This window comes from Leptonychotes weddellii, chromosome 16 (assembly GCF_054177405.1).
Source record: "Leptonychotes weddellii isolate Sample4059 chromosome 16, ASM5417740v2, whole genome shotgun sequence".
In the NCBI taxonomy this organism is placed as follows: domain Eukaryota; kingdom Metazoa; phylum Chordata; class Mammalia; order Carnivora; family Phocidae; genus Leptonychotes; species Leptonychotes weddellii.
The window spans coordinates 41,690,173-41,717,289 of record NC_138384.1 but is presented as its reverse complement, the minus strand read 5'-3'; the positions used below and the strand labels follow the sequence as shown (position 1 = coordinate 41,717,289).

At 58.7% G+C, this 27,117-nt stretch overlaps 2 protein-coding genes and 1 long non-coding RNA gene across 6 annotated transcripts; 1 reads left to right on the top strand and 2 right to left on the bottom strand.

The window, feature by feature from the left end:
* Positions 1-962: 962 nt before the first annotated feature.
* Positions 963-3,092, bottom strand: CNFN (cornifelin). Its single transcript, XM_031022535.2, has 4 exons — positions 3,052-3,092; positions 1,774-1,884; positions 1,280-1,416; positions 963-1,192 (listed from the first exon to the last, which is right to left on the bottom strand). The coding sequence occupies exons 2-4, from the start codon at positions 1,880-1,882 to the stop codon at positions 1,103-1,105; spliced, it is 336 nt and encodes a 111-aa protein (XP_030878395.1). The 5' UTR covers positions 1,883-1,884; positions 3,052-3,092; the 3' UTR covers positions 963-1,102.
* A 5,621-nt stretch (positions 3,093-8,713) lies between these two features.
* Positions 8,714-14,409, top strand: LOC145717596 (uncharacterized). The gene is made up of 2 exons (XR_014140931.1): positions 8,714-9,006; positions 11,685-14,409. It is a non-coding gene; the product is annotated as an uncharacterized LOC145717596 (long non-coding RNA).
* Positions 11,660-26,969, bottom strand: LIPE (lipase E, hormone sensitive type). 4 transcript variants are annotated; one of them, XM_031019287.2, is made up of 10 exons: positions 26,815-26,969; positions 19,865-20,400; positions 17,658-17,748; positions 17,402-17,547; positions 17,011-17,196; positions 16,535-16,829; positions 15,548-15,775; positions 15,150-15,326; positions 12,660-13,081; positions 11,660-12,301 (listed from the first exon to the last, which is right to left on the bottom strand). In XM_031019287.2, exons 1-10 carry the CDS (start codon positions 26,930-26,932, stop codon positions 12,080-12,082), a joined length of 2,421 nt encoding a protein of 806 aa, XP_030875147.2. In that variant the 5' UTR covers positions 26,933-26,969; the 3' UTR covers positions 11,660-12,079. The 4 variants fall into 4 exon arrangements, with proteins under 4 accessions (XP_030875147.2, XP_030875149.2, XP_030875150.2 ...); XM_031019289.2 differs by lacking the exon at positions 26,815-26,969 and adding an exon at positions 21,687-21,921; XM_031019290.2 differs by lacking the exon at positions 26,815-26,969 and adding an exon at positions 20,833-21,656.
* Between the last annotated feature and the right edge of the window lie 148 nt (positions 26,970-27,117).

Below are 27,117 nucleotides of genomic sequence, written 5' to 3'. Positions count from 1 at the left end.
GGGAGGGAGAGAGAATCTTAAGCAGGTCTCATGCCCAGCAGGGAGCCCAACGTGGGCTCTCTCAGATCCTGAGATCATGACCTGAGCCAAAATCAAGAGTCGGACGCTTAACCAACTGAGCCACCCAGGCACCCCTGGAGTTAGGTTTTAAATTTGAGATGCCCATTAGATACTCCTAGTAAAGATGTCACTTGATGGTTGGATACACAGATGGAGAGAGAGAGCGAGAATAACAGCAAATAACACAAATAACAGAATAGTGTAGTGTTATTATACATAATAATACAAGTTTATTAAGCTCACTCTTTGGTCTTTCCATCTGTTCTGTCTCTTGCTCACACAGTAGCCATATGACATATTAGGGATTATCCTCAGAGGAGGAAACAGGCTCAGAGAGGCTTATTAATTGACTAAGATAATACGCCTAGTAAGTGGCAAGAGTTGAGATCAGATCCTTGCTCTGCCCAATTTTGAGACTAGATTTTCTTAATCTGCTAGTCGCTTTTGAATAAAGAGAACTGGGTGATCCTTAAGGATTAGTTTCAGCTCCAGGGAGCCTTAAACCTGGCAGTTCTCTGCTTTGGAGACAAAGGACCCCCCCACCCCAAACCTGTTAGGATTGTGTGTAGGCCAAGAGTCCATAGGTATTGACTTAGTAGGGGTGGGAAGGGGCTCTCCTAAATTTTTTCTTGGAGCTTTTTCTGGTTTTGCTTATTTTCAGGATCCCCGCAGAGCTTCGGTTGGGCAGTTTAAGGGGTTAGTGGTTTCACTTTGTTAATGAGGACCCCCTGGCTTAGCGAGGTAAGACTTGCCAATGTCATACACAGCAGGCTGGGGTCAAGGATCTGACCCTGGCATCCTTCCACACCTAGACATCTTCCCTGTGTCCCCACAACCCTCACCAAACCTTCTCCACCCAGATTCCTTCCCTGGGACAAAAAGAATGCAGGCGGAGTTGGTTTTCAGGTTTTTATTGTGGGTGTATTTCTGGTAGCGGGATAGGGCGGAGGGGTAGGCCCTCCCACGAGGCGGCAGAGGGGGCCGAGGGGGCAGAGGGGGCCGGGCGTGACCGGTGGAAAAGGAGGAGGCGCGTGGAGCTGCTTTACTCCCGGATCTTCAATTCCCGCGCCATCTGACAGAGGGCGCAGGGCAAACAAAAGGTGAGGGCCGCCCAGTCGTGCCCGACGGAGCCCTAGAGGGTTGGGGGAGAGAGAGTTAGGAGCCCCGCCTTGGGTCCCAGGAGGTCCGTCCCCGCCCGGGCCCCGCGACCCGCACGCACCTGGATGTGATAGCGCTCCCGCATGCCCGTGCGCAGGGAGTGCAGGCCTCCGGGCAGGTAGGGCGCGCAACAGCACTCCCCGAAGTCGTCGGAGATGCGGCAGGCGAGGCACAGGGGGGCGAAAGTGCCGCACAGACCTGGGGGCGGGCGCGGGGCAGTCAGAGCGGGGCCCACCGGGGAGAGGCGCCTGGGGGAGAGGCGAGGCCGATGCTCCGCGGCGCCCAGTCGAGGGTCCCGGAGGGAATGAAGGGTTCCCAGCGGGGGTGGTTTGGAGGCTGGGAGATAGGGTTTTGGAGGGGGAGCTGGGGCCACAACGGGGAAAGTTGAGGGTGCAAGGGGACGTTGGAAGAGGTGAGGTCAGGATCCTGGGGAGTGTTGGAGGTGGGAGGAAGGGGTGAGGGCCAGAGTGTGGGAATTCAGGGTCTAAGGAAGGGAGGGGGCGTGGGGTTCGTGGGGCCTGGCCCCGCCCCCCGGAGGGAGCCGCCGGCACTCACAGACGGGCATGTCGTTGCAGCAGTCCGTGAGTCCCGTGTGCCAGTCGCTGAGCTGGGTCTGGTAGCAGCTGCTAGCGCACTGGGGCTGACTGGTCACTGGGTAGGACATGGCTGCGAAGGTGGTGGGCCAGGGTCAGCGGGCAGCCCGACCACCCCTCCCGGACCCCACATCCCTGCCGCCCCTGCCTCTGCCGGGCAGTCTGGGCGGGGCCACCAGGCCGCCCACGGAGAGGACACCACTGCACCTCCCTTTCCTTTCCACCACGTTTGAGCACTGACACCCCAGTCTGTCCCCATCGCCACTGCCTCCTGCACATCTGGTTGGGCTGTGGGTGGGGAACTCCTGCAAGTCTGGGGAAGGGTGGGTGCCACATCCGGGCGGGGCGAGAAGTGCGCCGCCTCCTCCACGTCTGCGCCTGGGGAGCTGGGTTCCCGCATTTCCAGGGGCCTCTGGGATGCAATCAGGCGCCATCTGTCTTCGAAGCCAGGGCGCCCAGGGGAGGGAAGCGGCCAGGTTCCAGGGACCGGAAGGGTTCCAGTGATCCCACCTTTGCCTTTCACGTTGTCGTGCATCTCAAACTGCATCTTGCTGGCCCTGAGGAGGTGGCGGTGTTGGGGACAGCAGAGGTGGCCGCGGTGACAGTGGCTGAGTCTGTCCAAAGGTTGCTGGATACTGGGGGAGGGGCGGGCAAGGAGCAGGGGCACTGGGGGCTGGGTTCTCAGGGGGAAGGGCACTGGGGAGAAAGAGGCCAAGTCAGCCTGCCAGCTGGGAGAAACATGGAGTAGGGATGTATGGGGTGGGGGCGAGAAACTCGCCCATCTCTGTACCGCTGCCCGACAGACCCCACAGGACCTTCCCCATACCAGAGGTAGAGCTGGAGACAGAGACCAGGGGACAGAGACAGGCGGAGTCAGAGACAAGGGGAGAAAGAGATCAGAGCCAGGTGCCCATAGAGATGCCACCAGTAACACTCACACCTGCCCAGGGCTTTGACTTCTCTGCAAGCCCATTTCACAGATGGAACACTGAGGCTCAGAGAGGTGAAGAGAAATGCCCCACATCCGACGGCCCAGGCCAAGGGGGTTAGTAGAGGCCGCACTGGGCCCCAGGACTTCCAGATTCAACCCAGCGCCACTGAGGTTGAGAAGGTGGACACGGAGGGCATTGAGAAAGACAGAAGTGTCCACCGAGACAGTCAGAGATATGCAAGGGACAGAGATGTCAGGGGAGCGGGGGTGGGGGGACACAGAGAAGAGGCTGTGGGCAGATGCTCCTACCTGCAGGAGACAGCAATGGCGATGATGCAGACAGGTGTGGGTGAGCCGGGCACTGTGTTCTGTCTCTGGCCAGGAGCTGCTTATATTGGGGCGGGCCACACAGCCCTGGGCGGGGCTCTGACAGAGGTGCCCAGGGAGCCCAGCCGGTCTGGCTGACCCTCTTCCCCCCACAGGAACTTCCCCTCCCTGGCTCTCCATCCCCCATCCCCCCTTTTCCCCTCCAGCTCTTGTGGGACCGAGGAAATCAGGGAGGGGGCCAGGGATGCGGAGCTGGGAGGGGAGACAGAAAGGGGAGCAGGCAGGGAGAGACAGGGGGTGAAGGGAGAGAAGGCAGAGGGGAGGCGCAAGGGGCGCAGCTGGGCCACAGTGCAGAGACCCAAAGAGAGGGACGACAGAGAGACGGGGAGGGAATGGGGGACACAGAGACAGAAGGGGAGAGGCCCAGGCGGGAGAGAGAGAAGGGGATTCAGAGAGATGGACAGAGACGAAGACATAGAGAGATGGAGAGAGAGATGCCAAGACAGAGAGGGACAAAGATCTGGGGGAGAAACAGCAGAGAGAGGAGCCAGATTCAGAGAAGAGACACAGAGGTGGAAAGTGGAGAGGCAGGGAGGTGGAGGAAGGAATGGGGGGTGCAGGAGAGTGCAGTGGGGGCTCCCCTGTGAGGGCCTCTCCTTTCCCCCTGAGTGAGGTTCCCACTTCCCTGGAAGAGGGGGCACCGTCCTCCCATTTGGGGCCACCAGGCCCATGGGGGGCAGTGTGTTTTGGGGGTGACTCATGCTGAAACCAAAGTAAATATATACAACTCACTCGACCTTCAAACTGGGAAGGGAGGAGGCTGGGAACCGAGAAACTGTGGTTCTGGAAGGAGATGGATGTGGCCCAGGACTGGGGGTGGGGGTGGGGTAACAGAGCAGATGGGGGCGCGGGGGCCGGACTCCTGGGTCTGAGGGAGGAGGGGCTGGGGCTTCATCTGGGCCCCTAACAGAGGAGGGAGAGGGGCTCAGATTCTGGCTAGGGGTGTAGACTCTTGGGTTAGGCTAGGCTGCGCCCCTGAGTGTGCAGGGGTCCTGGGATTTTTGATGCTGGGCTCCTGAGTCACCAAAGTCTGCCCCCAACAGGCCTGGCAGGGTTGGAAGTGACTCAGTGAGGGAAGCAGCATTAGAGTCGGGTGGGGTTTCTAGCACAGGTGTCACCCCAAAAATGTAGGCGCTGGAGAATTGGGGTGTCACCTGCAGAGAAGGTGGTGGTGTCACCCCACTGGGAATGGGTATGGGGTGATGGCAGGTGGATCACCCTATCCGCCTGGGATCCCAGCTTTTCCCTCACCTCCCAATCCAACCCACAGCAGGACCCAAGCCTTGGTCTCCCGGCACCACCCAGATGGCTCGCTCTCCTTGTCCCCAGACTGCTGGGTGGCACTCAGCGTTTTTCTGGTGCGTGTCTGTCACTTGGTCCAGGAGCCTGAATGTCTAGGAACATCTCTCCACTTCTGGTCTAGTGTCCCTGTGCCCCCATCTCTGCATCTTTGCCTCACTAGCTCTGTATCTCTTTCCTGATCTGTGCCAGTCTGTTTCCAAGTTGCTCTGGTTCTCTGTCTCCCCATGTCTGAGTCTCTGTTCTCCCAAGCTGTGTGTCTCCGGCCCTCGTCCCCAGGTCTCTGCCTCCCATCCCCACATCTCCATCTCCAGGCCTCCTCACAGAGGCAGCCCCAGGGCCCCATCCCCCAGCTGGCCAGACCATGATCTGCAGGTGACTCAGGGTCAGTCATCTCTGAGGACCCCAGGGCTCCCAGGATGACAACCCGAGTTGTCCTCGGGTTTCCTCTCCCCACTCTGACACAGCCTGGGGGCTGCAATTAGACAGCAACTCATGTAGATGAGGAAAGCGGGTGGGGAAGCTGTGAGGTGGCCTGCTTAGGGGTGAGGAGGAGGGCAGGGACAGGAAGAGCAGGGGCCTGGGGCCTGACCAGTGGCCATGGCTGTCTCTGAGCACCTGGCATCCATCCCCTCAACAGGGTTGCCGGATAAAATATAGGATGCCCAGTTAAATGTAAATTTCAGGCAAACAACAACAACAACAACAACAACATTTTTTTGGCGTAAGTATGTTCCATGCCATCTTTGGGATATACTTATACTAAAAAAGGTATTTGTTGTTCATCTGAAATTCACCTTTAACTGGGTGTCCTGTATTTTTATCTGCTAACTGGAACCCTGCCTTAAAAGACAGAGGAGAGGAATCCAAGTCCCTGGCCCCTCTTTTTCCAGAACCCAGGATCCCAGGCCTCCAGCTCTTCTTCCTCAGGACCTGAGAGTCCAGGTCCCGATCCCCGTCCTCCTCTCCCCTAGAATCCATGATTGGGGGGGCACCCAGCTCCTATTCCCTCAGAACCCAGGAATTCAGGCTCCCAGCCCCTTTCGCTCCAGAATCCAAGAGTCCAGGTCAGGTCTGGGTCCAGTTGCCCAATGCGGGTTTCATAAGGTGGGTGGTGCCATCCATGGCCCTCGTGGAACCAGTCAGGCAGAGCAGACAAGTGAGATTGTCCCCTCTTCCCATCCTGAGCCTGCTGCTTCCTCGAGGGCCAGCCCAGTGGGGCTGGGAGCAGAACAGGAGCTCAGTGGAGTTCTGGGTGGGACACCGTATCTGGGTTTGGGTGTGTTGTGTCTCTCTCTGGGTGCTGTGTGTCCCTGTGGGGGTTGTCCCCATGTCTCTGTGTGTTCTGGGGGGTCTTTTCTATTTGTGTGTCTATATTGCCTTTCTGAGATTCTACCCACTGTGCATCTCCCCACCCCGCCCGCCCACTGTGCATCTGGTTCAGGTGTGGTCGGTTGTCATGGTTCTAGAACTCCAACTGGATTAAGGCAGGAGTGATTTATTGAATAGGAGCCTCGTGTGATGGGTTCCAGAGCCAGAAAACCTGGGTTCAAATTCTCATAGCCTCTTCCTGGCCATGAAAACTTTAGCCAATCACTAAGCTTGCCTGGACCTTGGTGTGTCCATCTTTAAAATGAGTGGTGGCAAATAGGGTGGTTGCGAGGATTCGACGAGTTAGTTCATGGGAAGGGCTTAGAACTGTGCCTGGCACTCGGAAACATTTTGTGTTTCTGCGGCTGATGACAGCAAGGTGCTGTTCTAGCTGCTGGAGATACAGTTGAGAAGGAAACCAAGTCTTCTCGTGGTCCTGGCTGGGTTTGAATGAGTGGCTTGCCTGTGGCTGGGCGTATAATTGCATACCTGGGGTGTCTGATTTGCATGTGGAATAGGATATTTCTTTTTTTTTTTTTTTTAAGATTTTTATTTATTTATTTGACACAGAGAGACACAGTGAGAGAGGGAACACGAGCAGGGGGAGTGGGAGAGGGAGAAGCAGGCTTCCTGCGGAGCAGGGAGCCCGATGCGGGGCTCGATCCCAGGACCCCGGGATCATGACCCGAGCCGAAGGCAGACGCCCAATGACTGAGCCACCCAGGCGCCCCAGAATAGGAGATTTCTGTGTGTGTTGTCAGTAAGGGTGATTATGTGATTGTGTGCTGATGTTTATGTTTGTGTTTGTGGGTGAGTACGCGTGGTGCATGTGATTCTCTGATTGTGTGGGTGCAAATGAAGATCCCACTAAGCAGGTATTGAGGGCACATGTTTGGTGTGATCTTACATTTCTGACTCCGAGATGCCAGGGGTGTGTCTGTATTTGGGGTCTTGAGAACCCCTCTCAGCTCCTCCTTTTCATGTCCCACAGGTGACCCTGGGAGGGTGACTTCTCCCAAAATGATCCTCAGTTTCTTCTCCTCCTCCTTCTTCCTTTTCTTCCTTTTTATAAGATTTATTTATTTATTTGAGCAGGGAAGGGGCCAAGGGAGAGGGAGAGAATCTCAAGTAGACTCCCAGCTGAGCACAGAGCCCGACACAGGGCTTGATCCCAGGACCCCAAGATCATGACCCAAGCCGAAATCAAGAGTTGGATGTTCAACCGACTGATCCACCCAGGTTCCCCAAAGCCTCAGTTTCCTCTTACTGGGGATAGGGGGCCCTGTGTCCTCGGATGAAACACCTGTGTGAAAGGGAAGGTGGGAGGAGATGCGTGAGGCGAGGGAGAGGCTGAGAAACATGATGGGGACACAGAGAGATGGTCAGGACGGGGACAGAGGAATAGCTGCCCAGAGAGGTTTGTCCATCCATTCGATACGCATTTGCTGAGCTCCTGTGATGTGCCAGGACCTCTGGTGGGCATTGGTTCAAGGTGTGGGGGAAAGCAGAGAGGCCCAGAGAGATGCCCCACGGTGGCCCACTCATCTCCATGGTGGGACTTAGTGACAGTTCTGAGTGATGGAGGTGCAGTGGTGGAGAGGGACAGAGAGGACCCTGCCCCTCCCCAGTCCTTTCTGAGGCCCAATCTGTCCAGATGAAAGAACAGAGGCCATGGGGGAAAGGCCCCTCCCAGGCTGGGGGCATCCCCATGAATCATTTTCTTATCATCTCCTAATAGGATAATGACACGCCTGCCCCCTCCTAATCACTATTTTTGACCCCAACCAGGTCCAACGCCCACAGTGAGAAGGGTTGGACAAGTCTGGTATTTGGAAATCAGGAGAGGAGATACTTGAAAGCCCCAGTCCTAGGTCCTTCCAACCCTGGGACCCAGGAGTCCTAGGCCCCAGCCCCCTACCCCACCCCAGGAGTCCCCGCTTGCAGCCCCTCTCTTTTGTTTGCTGTCTACCTTTTCTATTCTCCCTGGGCCTGTTTTTATCTCTTTGCCTGTTTATCTTCATCTGTGTTTTGTGTCTCTCCTGTCTCTTCACATTTGCATCTTGATTCTTCCTCACTGGGCATCAATTTTCTCACTTGTAAAATGGGGATTATAATAATCTGATCTCTTAGAACTGTAATGAGGAAGACATGCGATAATTATGTGAGATGCTTCGCAAAGAACCGGGGCCACACACAGTCCACGCCATACAAGAGAGAGCTCCCTTATAATTATTGTTTTTACTATTTTAATCTCTCTTGGTATCAATGTTTTTCTCTTTGTCTCCATGTGAGTTTCAAGTCTCCTCCCGCTCTGGGTTCCCCTGGCAGACAGCACCCTGGCTTCCCTTTCCGGGGGGGTGTGGGGGTGGAAAGGGCACACCGAGGCCAGAGCTTCCCCTAAGCCTCCTCCTCCTCATTTCTATTCTAAGCCCCACCTCACGGGACCCAGAACTCTTGCCTGGGGACAAGGCCTGGCTCCAATCCCATAAATAGCCACATAAAATCTGAAACCTCAAATCCGTCATCCCGGGGCAGGCCAGCGACTCTTGGGAGCCCCCGTCCCTACACCCCGACCTTTCAGGTTCCCAGCTCCCTCCTTCCTCAAGATCCAACCATTCAGATGCTCCTCAGACCCTGAAGTCTAGGTTCCTCTGTCCCTCCTCCCTCAGATCCCCAGCCCCTCCTCCCTCAGGACCACGGAGTCCAGACTTCTCAAGTCCCCATCCTCCCTTAGGACCCAATGATGAGGCCAGCGAGCGGCGCGAGCGGCCGGACCCCACTTCCGGGGCGCTTCTGCCATCCACCACGCCCTCGCCTACCACCCCTTTGCGTTTTTCCAGAGGCGGGCCTGAACTGGGAGCGCTCCTCCGGAGGCTGGCTGTGATAAGCTACCCATGACGTCAGTCACTATCTTCCAGCCAATAGACGCTCCGCCTCCTATCGCCCAGGCCCACTTGGGGCACGTTTCCCTGGTAGGCGGAGCCCACGGCCTAAACCGGACAGCGATAGGCTCTGGAAGACGCCAGTCTCCGCTAGTCTCTGCCAGGCAGCCAATAGGCCGGGCACCTGGGGGTGGGAATCCCGCGGCGCCTCCCAGAGGCTGGAGCGGCTTGGGAGGGAGACAGGTTCTGCGGGTCCACTCGGTAAGCCCTTTACAGCACGCCCAGTACTGGGATTCTGGACATAGTTCGGAGGGGAAACGGCGAGGTTTGTTGGGGTTGAAGGCGGAGGGGGCCGCTTAGCCCGGGCGACCGCGCATTTTGCTTTGTTGGGGAAACTGAGTCCCAGACAGTCATGTCTCCATTCCATTCCTCTCAGCCTCAACCTGATTTCTCGGCTGCGCCTACCCGGCCTGCACACCCATCCGTTCAGTCTCTCCTGCCCTCATTCTCTCTCCCACTCACTGGCTTTCCCATTAGCTTCTGTTGCTACTCACTCGCTCGCTCATCACACACTCAGCCACCTATTACTCAAACGTTTCCCGAGGCTTCCGATGTGCCAGGCCCTGTGCTGGACGACGGTGGTGACCAAGATGAGTCAGGCCTAGGCCCTGCCCTCGAGGATCCCCGGTCAGATCCCGGGGAGGACAGACACGTTGATGCGCAGGGGTGTGCCGAGGTGGGGAGAGTCTCTTTAGGCTTTGCTGGATCAGGAAAGGGTTTCCAGAGGAGGGGACATTGGCGCTGGATCCTGGAGGGGCAGGAGGTGCCAAGCAAAGGAGAAGAGCATGTGAGAGGGTGTTTCAGCACAAGCGAAGAAAGGGAGGTATGCGGGAGTATTACTCTGTGTAGGTGCCCAAGACGGAGGCCAGTCAGGTCCTTGCGGTGGGGTAACTATAAGGCTGGAAGAGGATGAAGTGGGCAAGGCCAGCCTTGGCAGCTTGGACTTTGTCCTGGGGTGGGGTGGTCGTGGGGAGCCATGGAAGGGTTTAGAGCAGGGGAAGATGAGGTCAGAGCTGGAGCCGGAACTGGAGAAACGAGCCTGGACACTGCCAGTAGCCCAGAAGGTGGCTTGAGCAGACACCCAGGCAGGAGAAGATGAAGCGTGGATTAGGTCAGAGACCAAGGGGATAAGGCAGAGAGAGGTTCGGGAGGCAGAAACAATAGAATATCGGGCTTGATGGGCTATGGGATGAGGGGCTGTCCAGGACAAGACCCAGAGTTCTGGCCTGAGCTACAGGGGTACAGGAGCTGTCCCTGAGATGGGGACAGGAAATACGAGCGGGTTGGTGGGTGGATGACTGTTTTGGGAGAGATGAACAAGGGGTCCTATGAGCTCAACAGGGGGAACAAGACCTTCAGGGAGAGTTCTGGGCTATGGCTCCCTCCTCAGCCCTCCATGTCTGGCTGCCCACATCCCATGGCCCTGCAATAGCTCTGGACAAGGTCACCAAGGACCCACCTGCTCCCTGCTGAGGCGTGAGGATAATATTTCCATCCTCATCTCACCCCAACCACTCCCTCCCACCTGAAATCTCCTCTTGTTTCCTGGTTAGCTTCTTCCCTCTCCGGCTGCTCCTTAGAACCCTCCAGAACTGATTCCCCTTTTACTGCCCACCCCTTTCCTGGGGGCAGTGGCCCTCAGGGCTCTCTCTGTCCTGGTCCTCTGCTCATCCCACCTGTCCACTCTTCCTGGAAAGGTTCTAGTCCCTCAGCTCCAGCCAGAAGTGAGCAACCAGCCTACTCTCCTGCCCCCTGCTGCCTCCTGGATTGCTTCACAGAGACTTTTTGATCTCTCCATGTGCAAAACAGCTCTCAGTAGATGGCCACCCTCCTTGTACACACCAGAGCCTCTTCCCAGTAAAGACACAGCCTCACTGTTCACCTGCTCCCATGGCTAGCCTGAGTGCCATCTTCATCCCCAACTGCTCCACCCACAATAAGTCCTCTTCAACGTCAGTTACCCTCATGGCCTCTGCCCCAGCTCAGGCCTTGTCTTCCCTGTCCCCAGCCTCCTCTGCCTCCAGGACTCCAGTCTTGCCCCTTTCAGTCCATCCCCCAGGTCCCAGCAGGCCCTTTCAGTGCCTTAGCTGATCCTGTCCTTCCCCTGCTCAAAGCCCTTTTGTGGCTCCCACTGCCCTCCAGTTCAGTCCAGATTGTATTCCAGGCCCTTCAGGATCTGCTCTTGCTGACTGCTCCAGGCCCCCCAGGCCACTTCCCACTTTGTACCTGACCTTCTGGCCAGGCAGAGGCTTTGATAACTGTGCAGTGGCTCTCACAACTTTGCATGTTTCTTCTGCCTAGCAGACTTGCACTTATCCCTTAAGGTCAAATTCAGATCACCTCCTCTACGAAGCCCTCCTTGATTACCGCAAATGGAACCTGGGGGAACTGTGACATGCTGTGTCTGGGTCTCTCCGCCCATTCTCCCTGAGTCCCTTGAAGACAGGCCCTGGATAGAAATCATCTCTGCTCCAAACCCAGGGCCTACAAAAGGACAAGACCTCAGAGTCTTGGTTGAGGGACTGAGTGACTGTCACAGCTCAGGAGAGCTTGGGCTTCCAGTATTTGGGGTGATCAGTTTTGTTTCTGGTTTCCTGATATAGTTGCTGCAGTTCTCTAGGGCGTTTGGGTTTTCTTTTCTGGGTGGGTGCTGGGGCTAGGTCTGCAAAGGGGAGTAGCTGAGAACCCAGGGCCATCTGGCACATCACGTGGATTAAGTCTGAAGGGGAGGTGGTCTGTGTTAGTAGGGGCGTCCAATCCCTCCGCACCCAGGAATCCGAGGCCGCAGTCCGCTCGTTCCTCAGGACCCAGAAGTTGGGCTCCCAGCTTTCTACTGCCAGGCTGCTCCCATCCCAGCAGCAGAGTCCGATGCTGCCCCCTGGTGGGCGACACCCGACCCTATTTGCAAGAGGCCAAACTAATTAAATACTTTTATTTACAAAGGAACAAAAACAAACCGTCTTGGCGGGTAGGGCCAGGCCCCCACCCTGCGGCGGTCACAGCAGCAGTAGAAGGCGATGATGGAGTGCAGCTCCAGCTGTCTACGGAGACTGGTTGGTGCGCGCCCCCCACCCCTCAGGGCAGGGTCTCGGCTTTGGGCCCCCGCCCCTCCCCCCCCCCAGCCGTCCTCCCACCTTAAGGCACATACTGCCCCTCGCGCGCCCGGCCCGATGGAAGGGCTGGAGGGGACCGGGAGCCCCTCGACTGGGGGGGGGGACGTCCCCGCCGCCTAACCCGGGGCGCATTCACCACGGAGGCCGGCTCAGATGGGAACAAGAGGTCTTTAGTGTCGCCCCCCGCAGCCCCCGCTGCCCGCGCGGCCCGGCTCGGGCCGGGGCTCAGACCGGCGGCGCTGCGGGCGGGGCGGGCTGAGCGAGGATGAGGCGGATGCGCTCCACGCACTGCGCGGCCGCCTGCCGTGTTTCGCGGCACAGCGTCGCCAGGCTCAGGAAGCCGTGCGGCAGGTCCTCCACCACGCGCAGCGTCACGGGCTTGCCGAGGCCGCGCAGCCGCCGCGCGAACATGACCGAGTCATCCAGCATGGGGTCCAGCGCGCAGGCCTGCGGGACGGCGGGGGTGGGGCACGGGGCAGAGGAACGAGGGGAGGGGGCGGGGAGTGGGAGACTGAGCCTCGGCCCAGCATCTCCGCCCCTTTCGCCCCCCAGACCCACCACCTCTTTCCCCTTCCCGATCGCGAGAGGAAATAGCAGCCCTGGTTTCCCTGCAGCCCTCCGGTCCCCGGGCATTCCCTCCTGGTGGCACGCCTCTCCCTTCCCTTCGGCTGGCAGCCAGGCTACCTTACCACCCCCACCCCTCCGCTCTCTCGCTCCCGGGCTCCCTTCCGCAGGTGCACCTGCCCCTGCCCGCCCCTGCTCCCCCTGCTCCCCGCCCAGCGCACTGTCCGAATCTGGCGCTCACCACAATGTGCACGGGCGGCAGGCTCTGTAGCATGCTGTCAGACGCCAGCAGCGGCGACATGAAGGGGTTCTTGACGATGGGCGAGGAGCAGAAGGGCATCCGGGTGGTGCCCTGGCTGGAGCGCCTGGGGTGGAAACCCTCAGGGAAGGAGGAGCGCACGCCGCAGCCTCTGTCCTTGGTGCTCAGCTCCTCCTGTGCCTTAGCGGCCTCGGGTGCGTCGTCTGGGCCAACCAAGAAGTTGACGTCGGAGGGCGTGGAGGGGCCAAGTGTCTCCGCAGACATTGACAGCTCCGGGGTGTTCGACGTTTCAGAGCTGCCCCTTAGGCTCAGGTCGTGTAGGGTCAGGCTCTTGAGGGAGTCCGTGCCCAGCGGGCCCTCGGGCTGGGCCAGGGCTGCCTCGGACACGCTGCGCCGCATTGACTCTGCAAGAGGAGCAGGGGCAGGTGGCCAGTGGGGGCCACAGCTCAGCTGGGCTCTGTGGGCTGGGTGTGCGTGGTGGGCAGGAGAGGTGGGGGGGGGGAGGGCAGTGGCCTCTGCAGGAGGAGCTGCGTGTTAGGCTGTGGAGGCTGAGTGTTCCCCCCAGGCGCCCGTCCTCAGGGATGGGTGGGGAGCCCCAGATGCCCCAGGCTGCAACTCCAAGGGGGAGGTGGGAGGAGTCACGTGGTGGTGGAGGTGGAGGTGTGTGTGTGTGTGCGTGTGTGCGTGCGAGCGTGTGGTGACTGGGAGGGTGAAATGCAAGTCAGTTTACCTCTGGGAGCCTCAGTTTCCTCCTCTGTACAAAGAGGGGATAAAAATAGTCCTTACCTCATAGGAGTTGGTGAGGACTCGGTGGGAGGAGGCACTGCTGCCCCCTGGGAGGTCACATGCTATCCTCATGTTTTATTACTAGGCCTGGTGCCTTGTTCCAGCCGCCTCCCTGACCCCAGCACGGGGCCCAGCCAACCTGTGAGGGCCACTCAACACAGAGGGTGTCAACAGTGGAATAGTGAGCAGGCCCACGTGAGCAGGCCACGTTCACAGGGAGCTAAAGAGAGTCTTGGGAGCCTATTCGATTCCCAGGGATCCCACACCTGCAGCCACACAGATCTGCTCTCCACATTTCCTTCATGTTCTTTAGTTTTATCCCTTACCTTTGAGTGACTGGACAAGCAAGTGCCCTGCGGAGGCCGAAGACGCACTTCGGGCCGCGTGGAGTGCCCACCTTAGCCTCCGCTCCATTAATCTGACCCGACCTACGCTGCTTACCACTGGGGCCAGGACCCTGCCTTTTGCAGATACCTTTTCTTTTTCAACTCGTCTATATAAATCCACGAAGGCAAGATGTAAGACGATATGAGAGTAACTGCCTAAGTGCCCCGTGACCCAGAGGGTCACCGGAACGGAACCACTGACGGGAGTCACGGGGCGCAGCCTGTCAGGGGTGCCAGCATCTGCTAGGAGCACCTACTGGGTGTCGGGTTTGTGCTGGGTGCTTGGCACAAATAGTTGCATGAAGTCCTTACAACAACCTCATGAGGCAGGTCCTCTTACCATCCTCATTTCACGGAGGAGCAAAGCAAGGCTCACAGATAGGGTACCTGGCCCCCGTCACCCCGTAGGTTGCTCGACTGTGGGCCTCTAGGGGCTGCACCTGTCACCTCTAACCTTTAGGGAAAGCCCCAGTGTTCAATGGTCCACGGTTCAAATCCCTTTTGTTTTTGTGTGTATTTGTATCCATCTGAATATCCTAAAATTTAAAAAGTTCAGGTAAGACACACTCAGTTGGAATAATTTTCTGAATAGGAATGGTATCTGTCTTCTTTTGAACACGCACTATTATTCAGAAAATACTGTTGGCATGCTGAAGATACAAAATGGGTTGGCTGTACTTCAAAATCATTAAAATGTTAAAAAAAATTGTGGGGGGAGAAACAGATCCCTGGATGTTAGTGATTTTTGGCTGCATGAGGATCCTGCCACCCACCCGAGGCTGGGAATCTCTCCCACTGACCGAGGTCTGTGCAGTCAGTCTGCTGATCTCTCCGAGCCCAGGCTCCTAGGCCAGCCCCCGGAGTGGGGCATTACCCCCATGTGTCTCTGTTAAAAGTCTGGGAAGAATCTAGGAGGGCTGGACTCCCCCCACTCAAATCAAGGGATTTGAGTGGCATTCTTGGGATCAAAAATTGGCACATGTGGCAGGCCTTCTGAGTTATTTCCTGGGGTTCCTTTCTGGGATGGGCTGTTTGGAAGGCTACCCCCTGTAGTTCCTAGGAGTTCTGAGATGACCTGGCGGACCAGAAGTCCTGGAAATTCTAGGATGTGGAGTGTCGTGGAAAAGCAAGGCTGTGTGGTAGTCCCCAGGGCTAAATAGGGGGTTAGAGCCAGAAGGTGATCTCTGCTTCCCTGAGCACCCGAGGACACAGCCACTCGCCTCCCCCCAGGACTTTCGGTGTATCCGGCTGTCCCTGCTGTCCACCCCGAGTGGGTGTGTGAGGGGAGGGCTTCACTCACCTGCCGTGGGCACTGAGCTCGTGTGGGACTTGTGCCCACTCAGGTCCAGGAAGGAGTGGAGCCACGAGGAGGCGCCCACGCGGAGGTCTCGGAAGAGCAGGGCTGTGTCCCGCCGCACCAGCCCCATCATGCCCAGTGCCTTCTGGTCCGAGTCCGAGTGCTCCTCTGTCTCTCCACCTGTGGAGTATGTGTGGAGGGCTGAGGCCCAGTCTCAACACCTGGAACTTCAGGCCTCTGTGCCCCCGGGGACCCAAGGACAGCTGATGGCTTCAGTGGGGACCAGGAGTCTCAGATTTCCCTTCCTGAGCCCCGGGGGACTGGGCGCTAGCCCCCATCCCTGCAGGACTCCAGCACCCAAGCCCTGCCCAGGCACCCAGCTCTGCGGGTGGCAGCCTTACCAGCATAAGCGCTGACACACTTGGTGAGCACGCTGAGGGGCAGCAGGGGGTCCATGAGGCTCAGGAGGCGGGAGGGCGAGGAGGTAGATTGTAGCATTGTGGCCGGGTAAGCTGCCATGATGCCATCTGGCACCCGCACCCCGTAGGCTGCTGCCCGGAGGGACACGGTGAAGCAGAGGTTCCCGCCTGCGCTGTCCCCTGCGAGGCAGATCCGTTCCCCTGTTGAGCCTGGGTTGGAGGGGGCTTGGTCAGCCTGGCAGGGAGGAGCTCAAGCGCTGAGCCAGGAGCACTGGACTCTCAGAGGTGGGGTATGGGAGCCCCAGCCCCAAGGTCTAGCCCACTGCAGTCCTAGAGATCGGCAAACTGAGGCAGGGGCTTGGGGGACAGTGGTCGGGGGCCAGGCAGACTGAGGATGTGGCCATCAGGAGGCTCTGGGAAGCTTGCAAGGCTGGAGGTCAGAAACAAGGGGGACAGGTGGTGGGAAAGGGGAGACCAGGGCCCGTTTCGGGAGGGAGGGGCAGCCGAGGCCTGGAGATGGAAGGGCAGGGTTCAGCTGACCATACAAAAGAGCCACATCCCTGTGCCGTGGGGCACGCCGCCACCTTGCCCTCTGCATCTGGAGAGGTCAGAAGCAGGAGGTCAGAGGAGCTGGAATAACGGCCTGGAGCGCGGGCCGGGAGGCTGGCAGTGCAGGACAGGGGGTGGGGAAACAGGAGGAGGAGAGAAGAGGTCCTCCGGGACAGAGAGGTGGGGGGATGGGGTGTCAGGGCTAGAGTTGGGGGGCAGGAAGCAGAAGGAGGAAGTGGTTGAGACGGAAGGTCTGGGGAGCAGTGGGGCAGGAGGGGGTGAACAGGCGGCAGAGGGCTGGGCGGGAGGAGATGGCAAGGGAGGCAGGGGGTGCAAGACTGAGGCCTGAGCTCTCTCCCCGCAAGGCACGGGGTGGCGGCAGGACTGGGGAGTGGGTGACAGTGAGGGGCGGGGGCTCACCGAGGAGGGCACAGTGCTTGACAGCCCAGCAGTAAGCGTAGAAGCACTCCTCCAGCGCTCGGGGGAAGGGGGCCTCGGGGGCCAAGGAGTAGTCGATGGAGAGGATGGGGACGCCCAGCTCCTGGGCCCAGCTCTTGAGGTAGGGCTCATGGGATTTGGAGGTCTGGGCCACGAAGCCACCGCCATGGATGTGCACCACCAGGGACTGTGAGCGGGGTGCCTGCTGGGGGCGTGGCCGCAGCTCCAGGCTCCGGGGCCCCTCGGACTTCACCAGGCTGCTGAGCGACTCACTGTCCTGGGGAGGGGGTGAGGGAGGAGGATGTGGGTGAGGCTGGGGTGGCCTGCCTGGGCCTCACCCCACCAAAGGGATGTGCTCAGAGAGACAGGACGGCGGGGGGGGCAGGTGTAAGCAGCGAGAGGTGGGAGGGCCTCTGGGGAGGGGGGCTGTTGGTGCTCCTTGGCTCTGTATCTCCTACCTGTCCTTCACGCAGGTCATAGGAGATGAGCCTGACGAGGACCGGCCCGGGGCCCGAGTGGGCCAGAGGGGGTGAGATGGTGACCGTGAGCTTGGGGTCAGCAGTCAGCGGCATTTCAAAGGCCTCTGGTGGCAGACTGAGCAGGCGGCTTACCCTCACGGTAGCTGATGTCATGTTTGCTAGAGACTGGTGGGAGGGAACAGGAGGGGCGCTGGGGAGGAGCTGCTTGCGGCCCCTCGTGCCTCCTCTCCAATCCCCACCCTCTTTACCACCACGCGCTGTCCCAGGCCTGGAGCCCCGCCGAGGCCTGATGTGGCCTGGGATGGGTCTCTGGGCCCCAGTGTGCCCATCCTGTAACACTGGTGGGGCCTTCATGAGGCCCCCTTCTCACCGATAGCACCTCAATCTCGGTGATATTCCAGAAGGCTTTCCAGAAGTGCACATCTAGGTTCTGTATGATCCGCTCAAACTCCGTGCCACGCAGCTCTGGGTCGATGGCGAAGCGGCCGCTTGTGAAGAGCGAACTGGCGGCCACACCTGGGGGTCGGCAGGGGTGTCAGGGGGCCCAGCGGGAGTGGGGGGGGTGGAAGGAGGAGGAGGGACAGGAAGGGAGGCGAGGCTGCAGGCAGGGTCTGGCCGGGACTCACCAAGGCCCGTTTCATTGCGCTTGTAGTGCTCCCCGAAGGACACGAGCCCGATGGAGATGGTCTGCAGGAACGGCCGGATGGCGGGCGTGAACTGTGGAGAGATGCCGCTGGGTCACCCGCTGCCCAGGAGGGACTGGAGGCAGGCACGAGTGAGGGGCAGAGACGGGGTTTGGGGAGAGACGTGGTCATCCAGCAAACATTTAGTGAGCTCCTACTGTGTGCCAGGCACTGCTCTAGGGGACAGGAAGCAAATAAAGGCATATGTTCGATGTTAAGGAATGCTTCATGACCAATGCTTTGAAAATCTGAAAAAACAGTAGGTGGAGGGGACACAGACTGACGACTGGGGGTCAGGCTACTTAGATGGGTATCCGGGAGGGCGCTGGAGGAGGAGCGATCCAGAGGAAGCGAGGGAAGGGTGCTCCCCGCAGAGGCCGTGGCAAGTGCAAAGGCTCTGAGGCAGCCTGTGCTTGGCAGGGGTAACCTGTGCGGCTGGAGCAGAGTGAATGAGGGGAGAGGGGTGGCGGCCAAGGCCAGGGAAGCAGAGGGCGCTCATGGAGGGCCTGAGGAATGTGGATGTGTTCCAGACGTGGGTGGAGCCATAGAGGGCTGGGAGTAAGGTGATGCAGGGATTTCCTGAAAGTCAGCGAGGACAGAGATGAGGCCAGGCGGATGGGGACCAGTTCCTGGGCGGCGGGAAGACAGACAGGAGATGGTCAGAGACAGACAGGGCCAGAGATCTTGCGGCAGAAAGGCAGCCAAATGGGGAGACAGCATCTGAGGGAGGAGCCGGGCGCTAAGAAAAGACAATGGGGAGACAAGATCAGAGAAAAAAAGCCATAGGAAGCTGGGCAAGGGGCCAGCAGGGTTCTTTTGTTCATTCAACAAATACAGGCCTACACCCTACTGTGTGCTAGGTACTAGGCTTGGGGGCAGGGGGCGGGGGCAGGGGGGACCGGGCGCTGAGCTAGAGCCCCATACGGGAGGCTTCTGCCCCGTGGGGGCTGACATTTTACAGGGGATATAGCATAGCAGCTGGGCCCTCAGAGAAGAGCTGTCAGGCATGACCTTGCCCCTGGCCAGGGGCCCAGTGGGCCAGAGAGCACAGCGGTGCCTGGCCATTTTGCCTGGAATGCTGGCTTGTGTGGCCATAGGATCACTCTCCGGGGACTCCAAGGTCGTGGCCGGGACACAGGGAGGAGCCAGTTGGCCCAGCTGGGCTGATCAATATTTGTAGGGGGTCAGCTTAGGTGAAGGGAAGTTCCCAGGAACACCCAGGCTGCTCTGTGGGGAAGCGGGGAAGGAAGGCTGAGAGACTGCCAAGCCCACCTGGGGTGGGGGTGGGGCGGGCCCGGAGAGAATCTGGGGGGCTGCAGAGTCACGCAGCTCCAGATACTCCTGCGGGGGGGTTCCCCGATGTGGCTGGGGCCCGGGGAACCCAGCACTGACCTCACACAGGAGCACGTTGGGCCTCTGCTCTGAGTCCCCAGGACCCCCTCCCCCCTCCCCAATTCTGAGCCCCCAAATTACTTTTGCTCTGAGTCCAAAGGCTCCCAGGCTACTTTCCTCTCAGTGTTAAGGTGAACGGTACCCCTCTGCGGGTGGCTGGGGTGGGGCCACCACCAGGTCTCCCTCATGGTCACCAACTCGGAAGTGCTCCTTGGCCTTCCCCATGGCCGGAAAATCCTGAGTCAAGTGAGAGCTCCAGAGGTGAGCCAGAAAGCCCAGGCCGACCAGGGTCCCGTGGAGCAGCTGTGACCAGAGCCCCTTGAGCCTCTAAAATGGAGCTAGCCCCCTCCCTTCTGCCCATGCCTTCGGGGGGCGGGGTGTGACTAAATGGGGTGTGCTCTTATAAAGAGGCCTTTGAGAACAGTACTAACCACCCTCCTGAGGGGTCTCAAATGATTGCAGAGGACAGACAGGTCACCGCAAAGAATGGACAAATCTCTGAGTGTGGGGATCCTGGCGCAAAGAGCCATGCAAGTTAACGATGTCTTACTACACGGTGGAACTGACCCAGGGGCCACAAGTTTGAGACCCCCCCAACCCATGCAGCCGCCTAAGCCCTAGATGGCTTCCCCTTTCTGAATCTACCGTCCCCGGAGCTCAGGGATACCACTGCGGTAATCCTACCATGCTGTCGGGCCAGGTGCGGGGCCACCCAGCCCCTTCACGGTGGGTCCGGAGGAGCGGGGTGGGGGGCTCACCTGGAAGCCCAGACAGCGGCCATAGAAGCAGCCTTTGTGCAGAGTGACGTACTCGCGCAGGAACTCAGCAATGAGCCCCTCGTCGCCGTCGAAGAAGAGCCCCCCGGGCTGGTTGGTGGCCAGCAGGTGCTGGGCATAGTAGGCTAGGGCACGGAGCTGGGTGAGGGCAGCCAGGTAGGCCTCGAGTTCCGCCAGGTTGTGGCTGGTGCGGAAGAAGATGCTCCGGCGGTTGGAGGCCACGTAGCGGGACTTGTGCAGCAGGTGCGCCAGGCAGCAGCGGGCCGTGTGCACCAGGCTGCGGTACCCGTTGGCCGGCGTCTCGGCGTCCAGGTCGAAGAGGTGCGCCACGCTCAGCAGGCGGCACAGGGCCGGCTCCAGCCCCAGCGCCTGCTCCCGCACCCCTGCGAAGACGCCCGACAGCCGTCGTGCTGTCTCCCCGGGGCCCTGGCTCGAGAAGAAGGCCATGTTGTCTTCCGCCAGAGTCACCAGCGACTGTGTCATCGTGTGCAGGTCCATGCTGTGTGTGAGCCGCGAGGCTGCGGGCGAGTGGGGAGCCCCCATCAGGCAGGGTTGGACCCAAGGGTGGCGTCTAGGGCCCCATCCCCTTCCTTTTTCAGACCCAGGAGTCCAGGCCCCAGACTCCTCTTCGCCGTGCTGTCTCCTACGTGGGACTCTTCTTGGCTTCCTAGCTCCACGCCTCTCCTACAACCCCGGAGTCTATCCACCCCTCTGCTTCCTTCCAGGGACCCAAGAATTCAGGTAGCCGTCTCCACTTGGCTCTCCTGGGGCCCAGGATGCTGAGGTTCTCTGAGAGGTGTGGATCCCAACTAGGTCCCCCCTCTCTCAGGACTCAGGGGTTCAGGCCCCCATCTCACCTCCTTCTCAAGGCCCCAGGCGTCACCCCCAGGCCCCTCCCCTCCCCCAGTATTTTGGAGAGCTCAGCCCTCAGCCCACGCATTCCCATCTACCTGGTGGTGTCCCAGGATCCTGGTCTCAAGCCCAGTTCTCTTCCGGAACCCAGTTCATAATCCTAGCCTTACTTCAAACTGAGGAGTCAATCCTGCCCCCTCCTGGTCCCTCGGATCCGGCTGTGGAACCCCCTCCAAGCTCCAGCTGCCTCCCTGTTCCTCTGTGGGATCCCCACAAGTCGGTCCCACTGCTCCCCAGCTGGGTCCCCTGGCCTTCGGGCCTCTCCACTTGGCTTAGACTGCACGGGCCAGCCCCACTCCCCTGCCTGGAACAGCTGCCTTCATCTCTGCTGTTAGCCTTGAGCTCGCTCTGTGCCACACCCACGCTAAGAACTTTCTCAGTTAGTGCTTGCTCACCCCAAGAAGCCGACTGCCTCCATTTACGTTTCAACTGTTATCGGTACCATCCCCATTTTACAGGAGAAACTGAGGCTCAGAGGTGTTCAGTAAGGAGCTGAAGCTTGCATCGAAAGTGGCCGTGCAGAATTCAAACCCAGATCTCTGGGTCGAGAGCCATTACTTAAACGCTCGTCTCCCTCCCAGGGCTCTGGAAGCTGGGTCTCTAGCTATGGCCCTCAAAAACTTGCCCTGGACAAGGCCCGACTCCCCACACTTCAGGGTCCCTGGTGATCTTCCCTCCGGGGTCCTTGTACTGTCACCCAGGCCCTGGACAAGCTACTGTTGTCCCCCCTTGGAGACGGTGCCCTCTGCTCTGGAGACTCTTCTCTCCTGAAGCCCACTCAGGACCTTGCCTGGCTTCTGCCTCATCCCCCAGAAGGTGTCTCCCCTCCCTTCCAGGACCTGGAGTTTTAAAGCGCGCCCCGTTCCTGTGTCTTAGCAGACAGTGCACTCACCCCTCCCAGACCTCTTCTGAGCTCCCCCACGCTGAGCTGCGGGCTGGGCTAGGGCTGAGTGTGGCGAGTGCCAGCAGAAGCCTGGGGCCATAAACCGGCGGGGAGGGGCAGAGCCTGCCCAGGGTGTGGCCACCGGCCCCACCTCCCACCCAGAAAGGCCAGGGAACCCACGTGCTGTAAACACAGCAGGGAGTCCAACTCCCCGCGCCCTCTGCCGGTCCCGGCCCCCGCTCAAATGCAAGTCCTTGTCCCAGGCTCCTCTGCCTTAGAACCCCGGAGTCCAGGGCCCCAGCGCCTTCCTTGCTTGGGTCCAGGAGTCCAGACACTCAACCCCCTCAATAATTAGAAACTGAGGTACCTAGCTTGCCAAGGCTCTTCTCTCTTAGGAGCCAGGAGTCTTAGCCTCAGTGAGGAACAAAGTGTTTCTTCTCACCCAGCCCGGCTGCCCTCCCTCTCCCCAGGGTGGAGCTCAGAGAGCAAAGGCCCCGTGATCTCAGCTCCCGTCCCCCAGGCTGGCCCTGGCACAGCCGGCCCCAGCTGTTGGAGGGTGGGGGGGAGAGAGGGTAGCCAGCCCTGCCTGTCCCTCCCGAGGGCACAAAAGCCGATTAAGGGTGGTGCCAAGTTCAGCTAGGGCTTCTGAGCCACACACGTCCTACTGTGTGGTGTTCCCATACTGGGCACCTGCCACTTACCCTTCACAGGCCATCCTGCTGTGACTGCCATCCCCGCCTCACATATGGGACACTGAGGCTCCAAGAAACACTTTACCTCTGTTATTCCATGTGCTCCTTACCTGGCCAGCTGTTTCTCACCCTTCAGGCCTTGGCCCTCCCTAACTATTCCTCCCCACCTAAGACACACACCCCTATCATTACTTTCTGCCATCAGACTCGCGTTTCTTCCCAAATTTTTACACACTTGCAGTTAGACACGTTCATTTACAGTTTTGTTGTCTGTCTCCCCCCAGGGACAGAACCAGACTTCACGGAGCTGTGAAGCTGATATGTGTAGAGGTGGAGCTCTTTAGGAAAAGGGATATAAAATCACAAATACAAACTTAGGGACAGGGCTTTGGAAGGGGTCTGCACGAATGAGGCCCTAAGGTCATTTGCTTGGCTGTAGGTGAATCCTCTGTCTCTCCTCCCTTTTTTTTTTTTTTTCCAAGATTTATTTATTTATTTGAGAGAGAGCACGAGCGGGAAGTAAGAGGGAGAGGGAGAGTGAATCTCCATCAGACTCCCTGCTGAGCAGGGAGCCTGAGGCGGGGCTTGATCTCATGACCCTGAGATCACGACCTGAGCCGAAACCCAGAGTCAGACACTTAACCAACTGCACCACCTAGGCGCCCCCGTTTCTCCTCTTTGATTATCATGCCCCCTCAGGCAGGGGGGTGGCCCCAGGGCTCATCATGGGGTCTGGCACATAATAGGTACTCAGCAAATATTTGAAGACGGAAAGAAAGCGTGAAGAGTCAGAGTGGGGGCAGAAGCAGGTGAATGGGAGCTTGGGAGAGGACCACCCCTCCCCAGGGCAAACAAACAGATGAACAGACAGAGGCCTCTGGAGGCAGCACTAAGGCTTGGTGGCCAGGTGAGCCTGGATGGGCGGCGGTGAGGAAGAGGCTGAATCCCAGGCTTTCATGATTCCAGGGCCCTGCTCTTCGCCCTGTTCTAGGCAGCTCCCTGGGGGCTGAGCTGGGTGGAGCTGGGAGGAAGGGATATTGAGGTTGCCCAGAAACTTGCCAAGAATCTCAGGCACAGGGCACTGGGGCAGAGGGAGGCGCCCAAGGCCCATAAGCAACAACTGGGATAGAGGTGGGACCCAGGGGGGTTCTGCTGCCTGGTGCCAGCCCTTTGCCCTAAAGAGCCACAGGACAGCCAGACCCAGCCTGGATTCTGGCCCCTGGGGACTGAGCAGGGGTGAGAAGGGAAGCAAGCTCAGGGAGGATGGAGGAGCAAGGACCAGCTCTGAGGCCTGGGAGGGGCAAGGGCTTCCGAAGGGGAGAGGCCTGCAGCGTAGATGCGTGCCAGGCACTGTAACTCATTTCGTCCTCTCCACAGCCCAGGGGCTAGGGACCGTCACCACCCCTTTTGGCAGTGGAGAGAAGCAAGATGCCGAGGAAGACGGGGCCGCCCACAGTCACAGGACCCGCTAGGATGGCTCAGCCGGTCTCTGCAGAGTTTCTGCAGTGTGTGTGTGGGGGGGCTCCTTCTCTCCATCAGGTCTCAGCTGCCCGCTTTCTGGGTGGTCAGGTGTGAGTGTCTTGGAGGCTCACACACAGATGTACATATGTATGTGGGTACATGTCATGCCTAGTGTTTGCCTGGCCTGTGTCTGTGGGTGGGTGACATTTTTTCCCCAGTCTGTGCGTTTGTACGTTTCTCCGTGTGTCTGAGGGCATGTGTGTATGTATGTGAGTGTATCCGTGTCTGTGTTCTTCTTGGCCCGTGAGATTGCACGGGCAGGTGTTTGTGTGTGTATGGACGTATACACTCATTATCTGTGTGCCCCCCGGGTGTGTGTGTGTGTGTGGCCACTTCTTACTCTCATCCAATGCATCACAAAGTTCTGTCCACTCTGGACAGGCCCCCGCAGGAACCTCTGGAATCTGGCCCTTCTCCTACTTCCACTGACCCCTCATCTAGAGGATTGTAATAAATCTTTATGTGTCTCTGATTTTGCCCCCTTCAATGTCTTTTCCACATAGCAGCCAGAGGATTTTTCTAGAACTTCAGTCTGGTCACACACTCCTAACCCTGCAACACCCCCCACCCTTGCTCTCAGGATAAAGCCCCCAATCCTGGACATGGCCTGCCAAACCAGGTGCTATCTGGTCCCCCTGCCCCCGAGCCCCCTACTCCTCCCCTCCCTTGCTGAGCTCCCTCTGTGCTGTAATGAGCCACTTCCTTGGGCCTCAAGGTCTCTGCCTGAGCTGTTCCCTTCGCCTCCCTGCCCCCCTTGCCCAGCAGTCAGCACTTGCTCATCCTTGGGTCCAATGTCACCTTCCTGGGAAGCCTCCTCTTACATTTTCTCCGGACTTTCCCTCTTGTATTTGCCAGTTTACAATTATATCTGATTTGTGGGATTATTTGATTGATATCTGTGTCCCCAGCTCAAATGTGAGTCTGTCCTCACCACTAAGAGTCCAGGCCTGACACAAGTAAATGCTCAGTGAATGTCTGCTGAACGAATCTGTGAGACTGGAGCTTTCTGGTCCCATAATCAAGGCGGGGTGGCAGGGCACAGAGCAGGTTTGAGTTCACACACCCCTGCCCTCACCGGCCAGGTAAGGAAGCCCAGGTGACCTTGCTCCCTCAGAGCCTCAGTGTCAGCATCTCAGAAATGGGGTGATCACAATGACACTAGAGTCATTAGTTCCAGGCAAGATCAACCTGATGACTAGGACTGCTCCAGCCAGCCTGGATGTCCTCGGGGCAGGGGCAGGAGCAGGGTCTGATTCACCCTAATGAGGCGTGGCACCAGGGCAGAGCCTCAGGAAATGACAGGTGGATCTCAGAGTTGAGTGGAATGAGCCTTTGTGAGTAGGTGGGCCCTTGGGTTTGTGGGTGGGACTGGCTCAGCCTTGTGCAAGGCACCCGACCCAAGAGGATTCTGACTCCTCACGACAAGCCTAAGGGCAGCACGATTATTATTATCCCAGTGTTACAGTTTGTACATTCCTTCACTTACTAATTCAATAAATATCTGAGTGCCTCTGTGCCTGGCATCTCAGGCTATGAAAATGTGCGGTAAACAAGGCAGACACGGGCCCCTTCTTAGGGAACTCACTGCCTAATGGGGATTACCAGTAATGAGAACCTCCACCCCTCAGGCAGGCTTGCTGTGTGCCAGTGTCCACTGTGCTACACTCATTCAAACCTCACAACGGCCCTACGAGTCAGGGAGTCCTATCACTGTGCCCATTTTACAGCTCAGAAAGTTCAGACAGGGATAGAAGCCTGTTGCTCAGTGTACCACGGTTTATGACCCCAGGAACCAGGCCACCAACGCCCACGTTTTTAACTTTGGTCTGTACTGCCTCTGGGCACACTGTCCTGCTTGTGACGCTGTGTCTGGTAGTATGACAGTGAATGCCCTCAGGTCCCAGCCTGAGCTCCGAGCCTGTCTGAGTCTGCACATCTGCATGTGTGCGTGTGTGTGAGTGTGCGCGGGCCTGTGTGTAGCCAACTCCAGTTCTGTCTTTGGCGAATGATGTTGCCTAAGGCAGAGAGAACAATGGGCTTGGGGTCTCTAGGGCCTGGGGGCTACATCAGTTTCTTCACAGGAAGGAACTTCCCATAGGTCCTCACTTGGCTTCACAAATACTCATCACCTAGCAAGAACTTAATGTGTGGTCCTGCCTGAGGCTTGCAACATGTCTGGTGGTCTGTCAGTCTTTCTCCAGCTTGCTGAGATCTGTAAATAATGTGGCTCCTTAGAAACCAGTTGACAGCCCTCCCTTCTTTGTGCCAGGGAGGTTGTGGTGGTCTGAAGCCTATCCAGGGCTCCCTAGTCCTAAAAAGAGCGGGGGTCAGGAAGTTAGGCCCCAGTGGTGCTGGGCTGAAGCAGGGGGCCTGACAAGGAACCGGATGCACGGATTGAATGAAGGATGGGAGGATGGACTGTTTTGAGCCATACTGGCCCTGGGGCATTTCCCACTATGAGGCACCCCTTCCTCCTACCTTTTCCTGACAGTGAATGCCCTCGAAACTTCCTCTTTGAGCAACAGCTTCTAAACCTCTCCATTATCCTCTCATGAGTGCTGGGGCCCTGAAAACCGGCGCTTGAACCATTTCCCTGGTAGGAAACACTGAAGCCAGGAATTGCCCCACGGTCACACAGCGAGTACGGAGCCGGACCGGGAACCCTAGTCTTGGAGACTCGCATTCTGACACTCTTCCCAAGTCGCTACTGGGGCGTCCGGTAGTCTCTATGCTGAGGGTCATATTCCACTCTCACATCACCCATTCTCACAATGGATCATCCCCGCATCCCCTCGCAGGGCGGCGGTGGGCCAGCCCACGGGCTCCCCCACTTCTCGGGGCAGTGGGTCCGTCCACTCAGTCCCCAGTTCCCCGCAGGATGTCGAAGGTTCCTTCCGTTCTGCTGCCGGCCCCCGCGCGCTCACCTTTGGTTTTGCTTTTTCGCCACCGCCGGCGGCTACGAGTCTTGGACCCCTCTTTGGCCCTCTTCGAGCCCAGGGCCCCATCGGCCCTGGCTGCCCCGCTTCCCCAGCCAGACTCCATCAGTTCTCCGCGGTCCCCACGCGGGGGCCGATTCCAGCCGCCAGGCCCCGCCGGGAGAGCCAATCCTCGCCGCACACCACCACCGGGCCCCCATACCACCCAATCCTGGGCTTGCTCCTCTCTGGGTCCCGCCCTCTGACCAATCCGGGCCTCACTCCACTGCCGGGTCCCGCCCTCAAACCCAG

Bases quoted from the DNA above. Each gene is read 5' to 3' on its own strand.
- CNFN (XM_031022535.2), bottom strand. From the start codon at position 1,882: ATGTCCTACCCAGTGACCAGTCAGCCCCAGTGCGCTAGCAGCTGCTAC. The intron at 1,417-1,773 runs GTGAGTGCCGGC...GCCCGCCCCCAG, and splicing joins CTGCAACGACATGCCCGTCT to GTCTGTGCGGCACTTTCGCC. The intron at 1,193-1,279 runs GTGCGTGCGGGT...CCAACCCTCTAG, and splicing joins GGGAGCGCTATCACATCCAG to GGCTCCGTCGGGCACGACTG.
- LIPE (XM_031019287.2), bottom strand. From the start codon at position 26,932: ATGGAGTCTGGCTGGGGAAGCGGGGCAGCCAGGGCCGATGGGGCCCTG. The intron at 17,548-17,657 runs GTGAGTCCCGGC...GCCGACCCCCAG, and splicing joins GCGCAATGAAACGGGCCTTG to GTGTGGCCGCCAGTTCGCTC. The intron at 15,776-16,534 runs GTGAGCCCCCGC...CCTCCAACCCAG, and splicing joins CAAGCACTGTGCCCTCCTCG to GCTCAACAGGGGAACGGATC.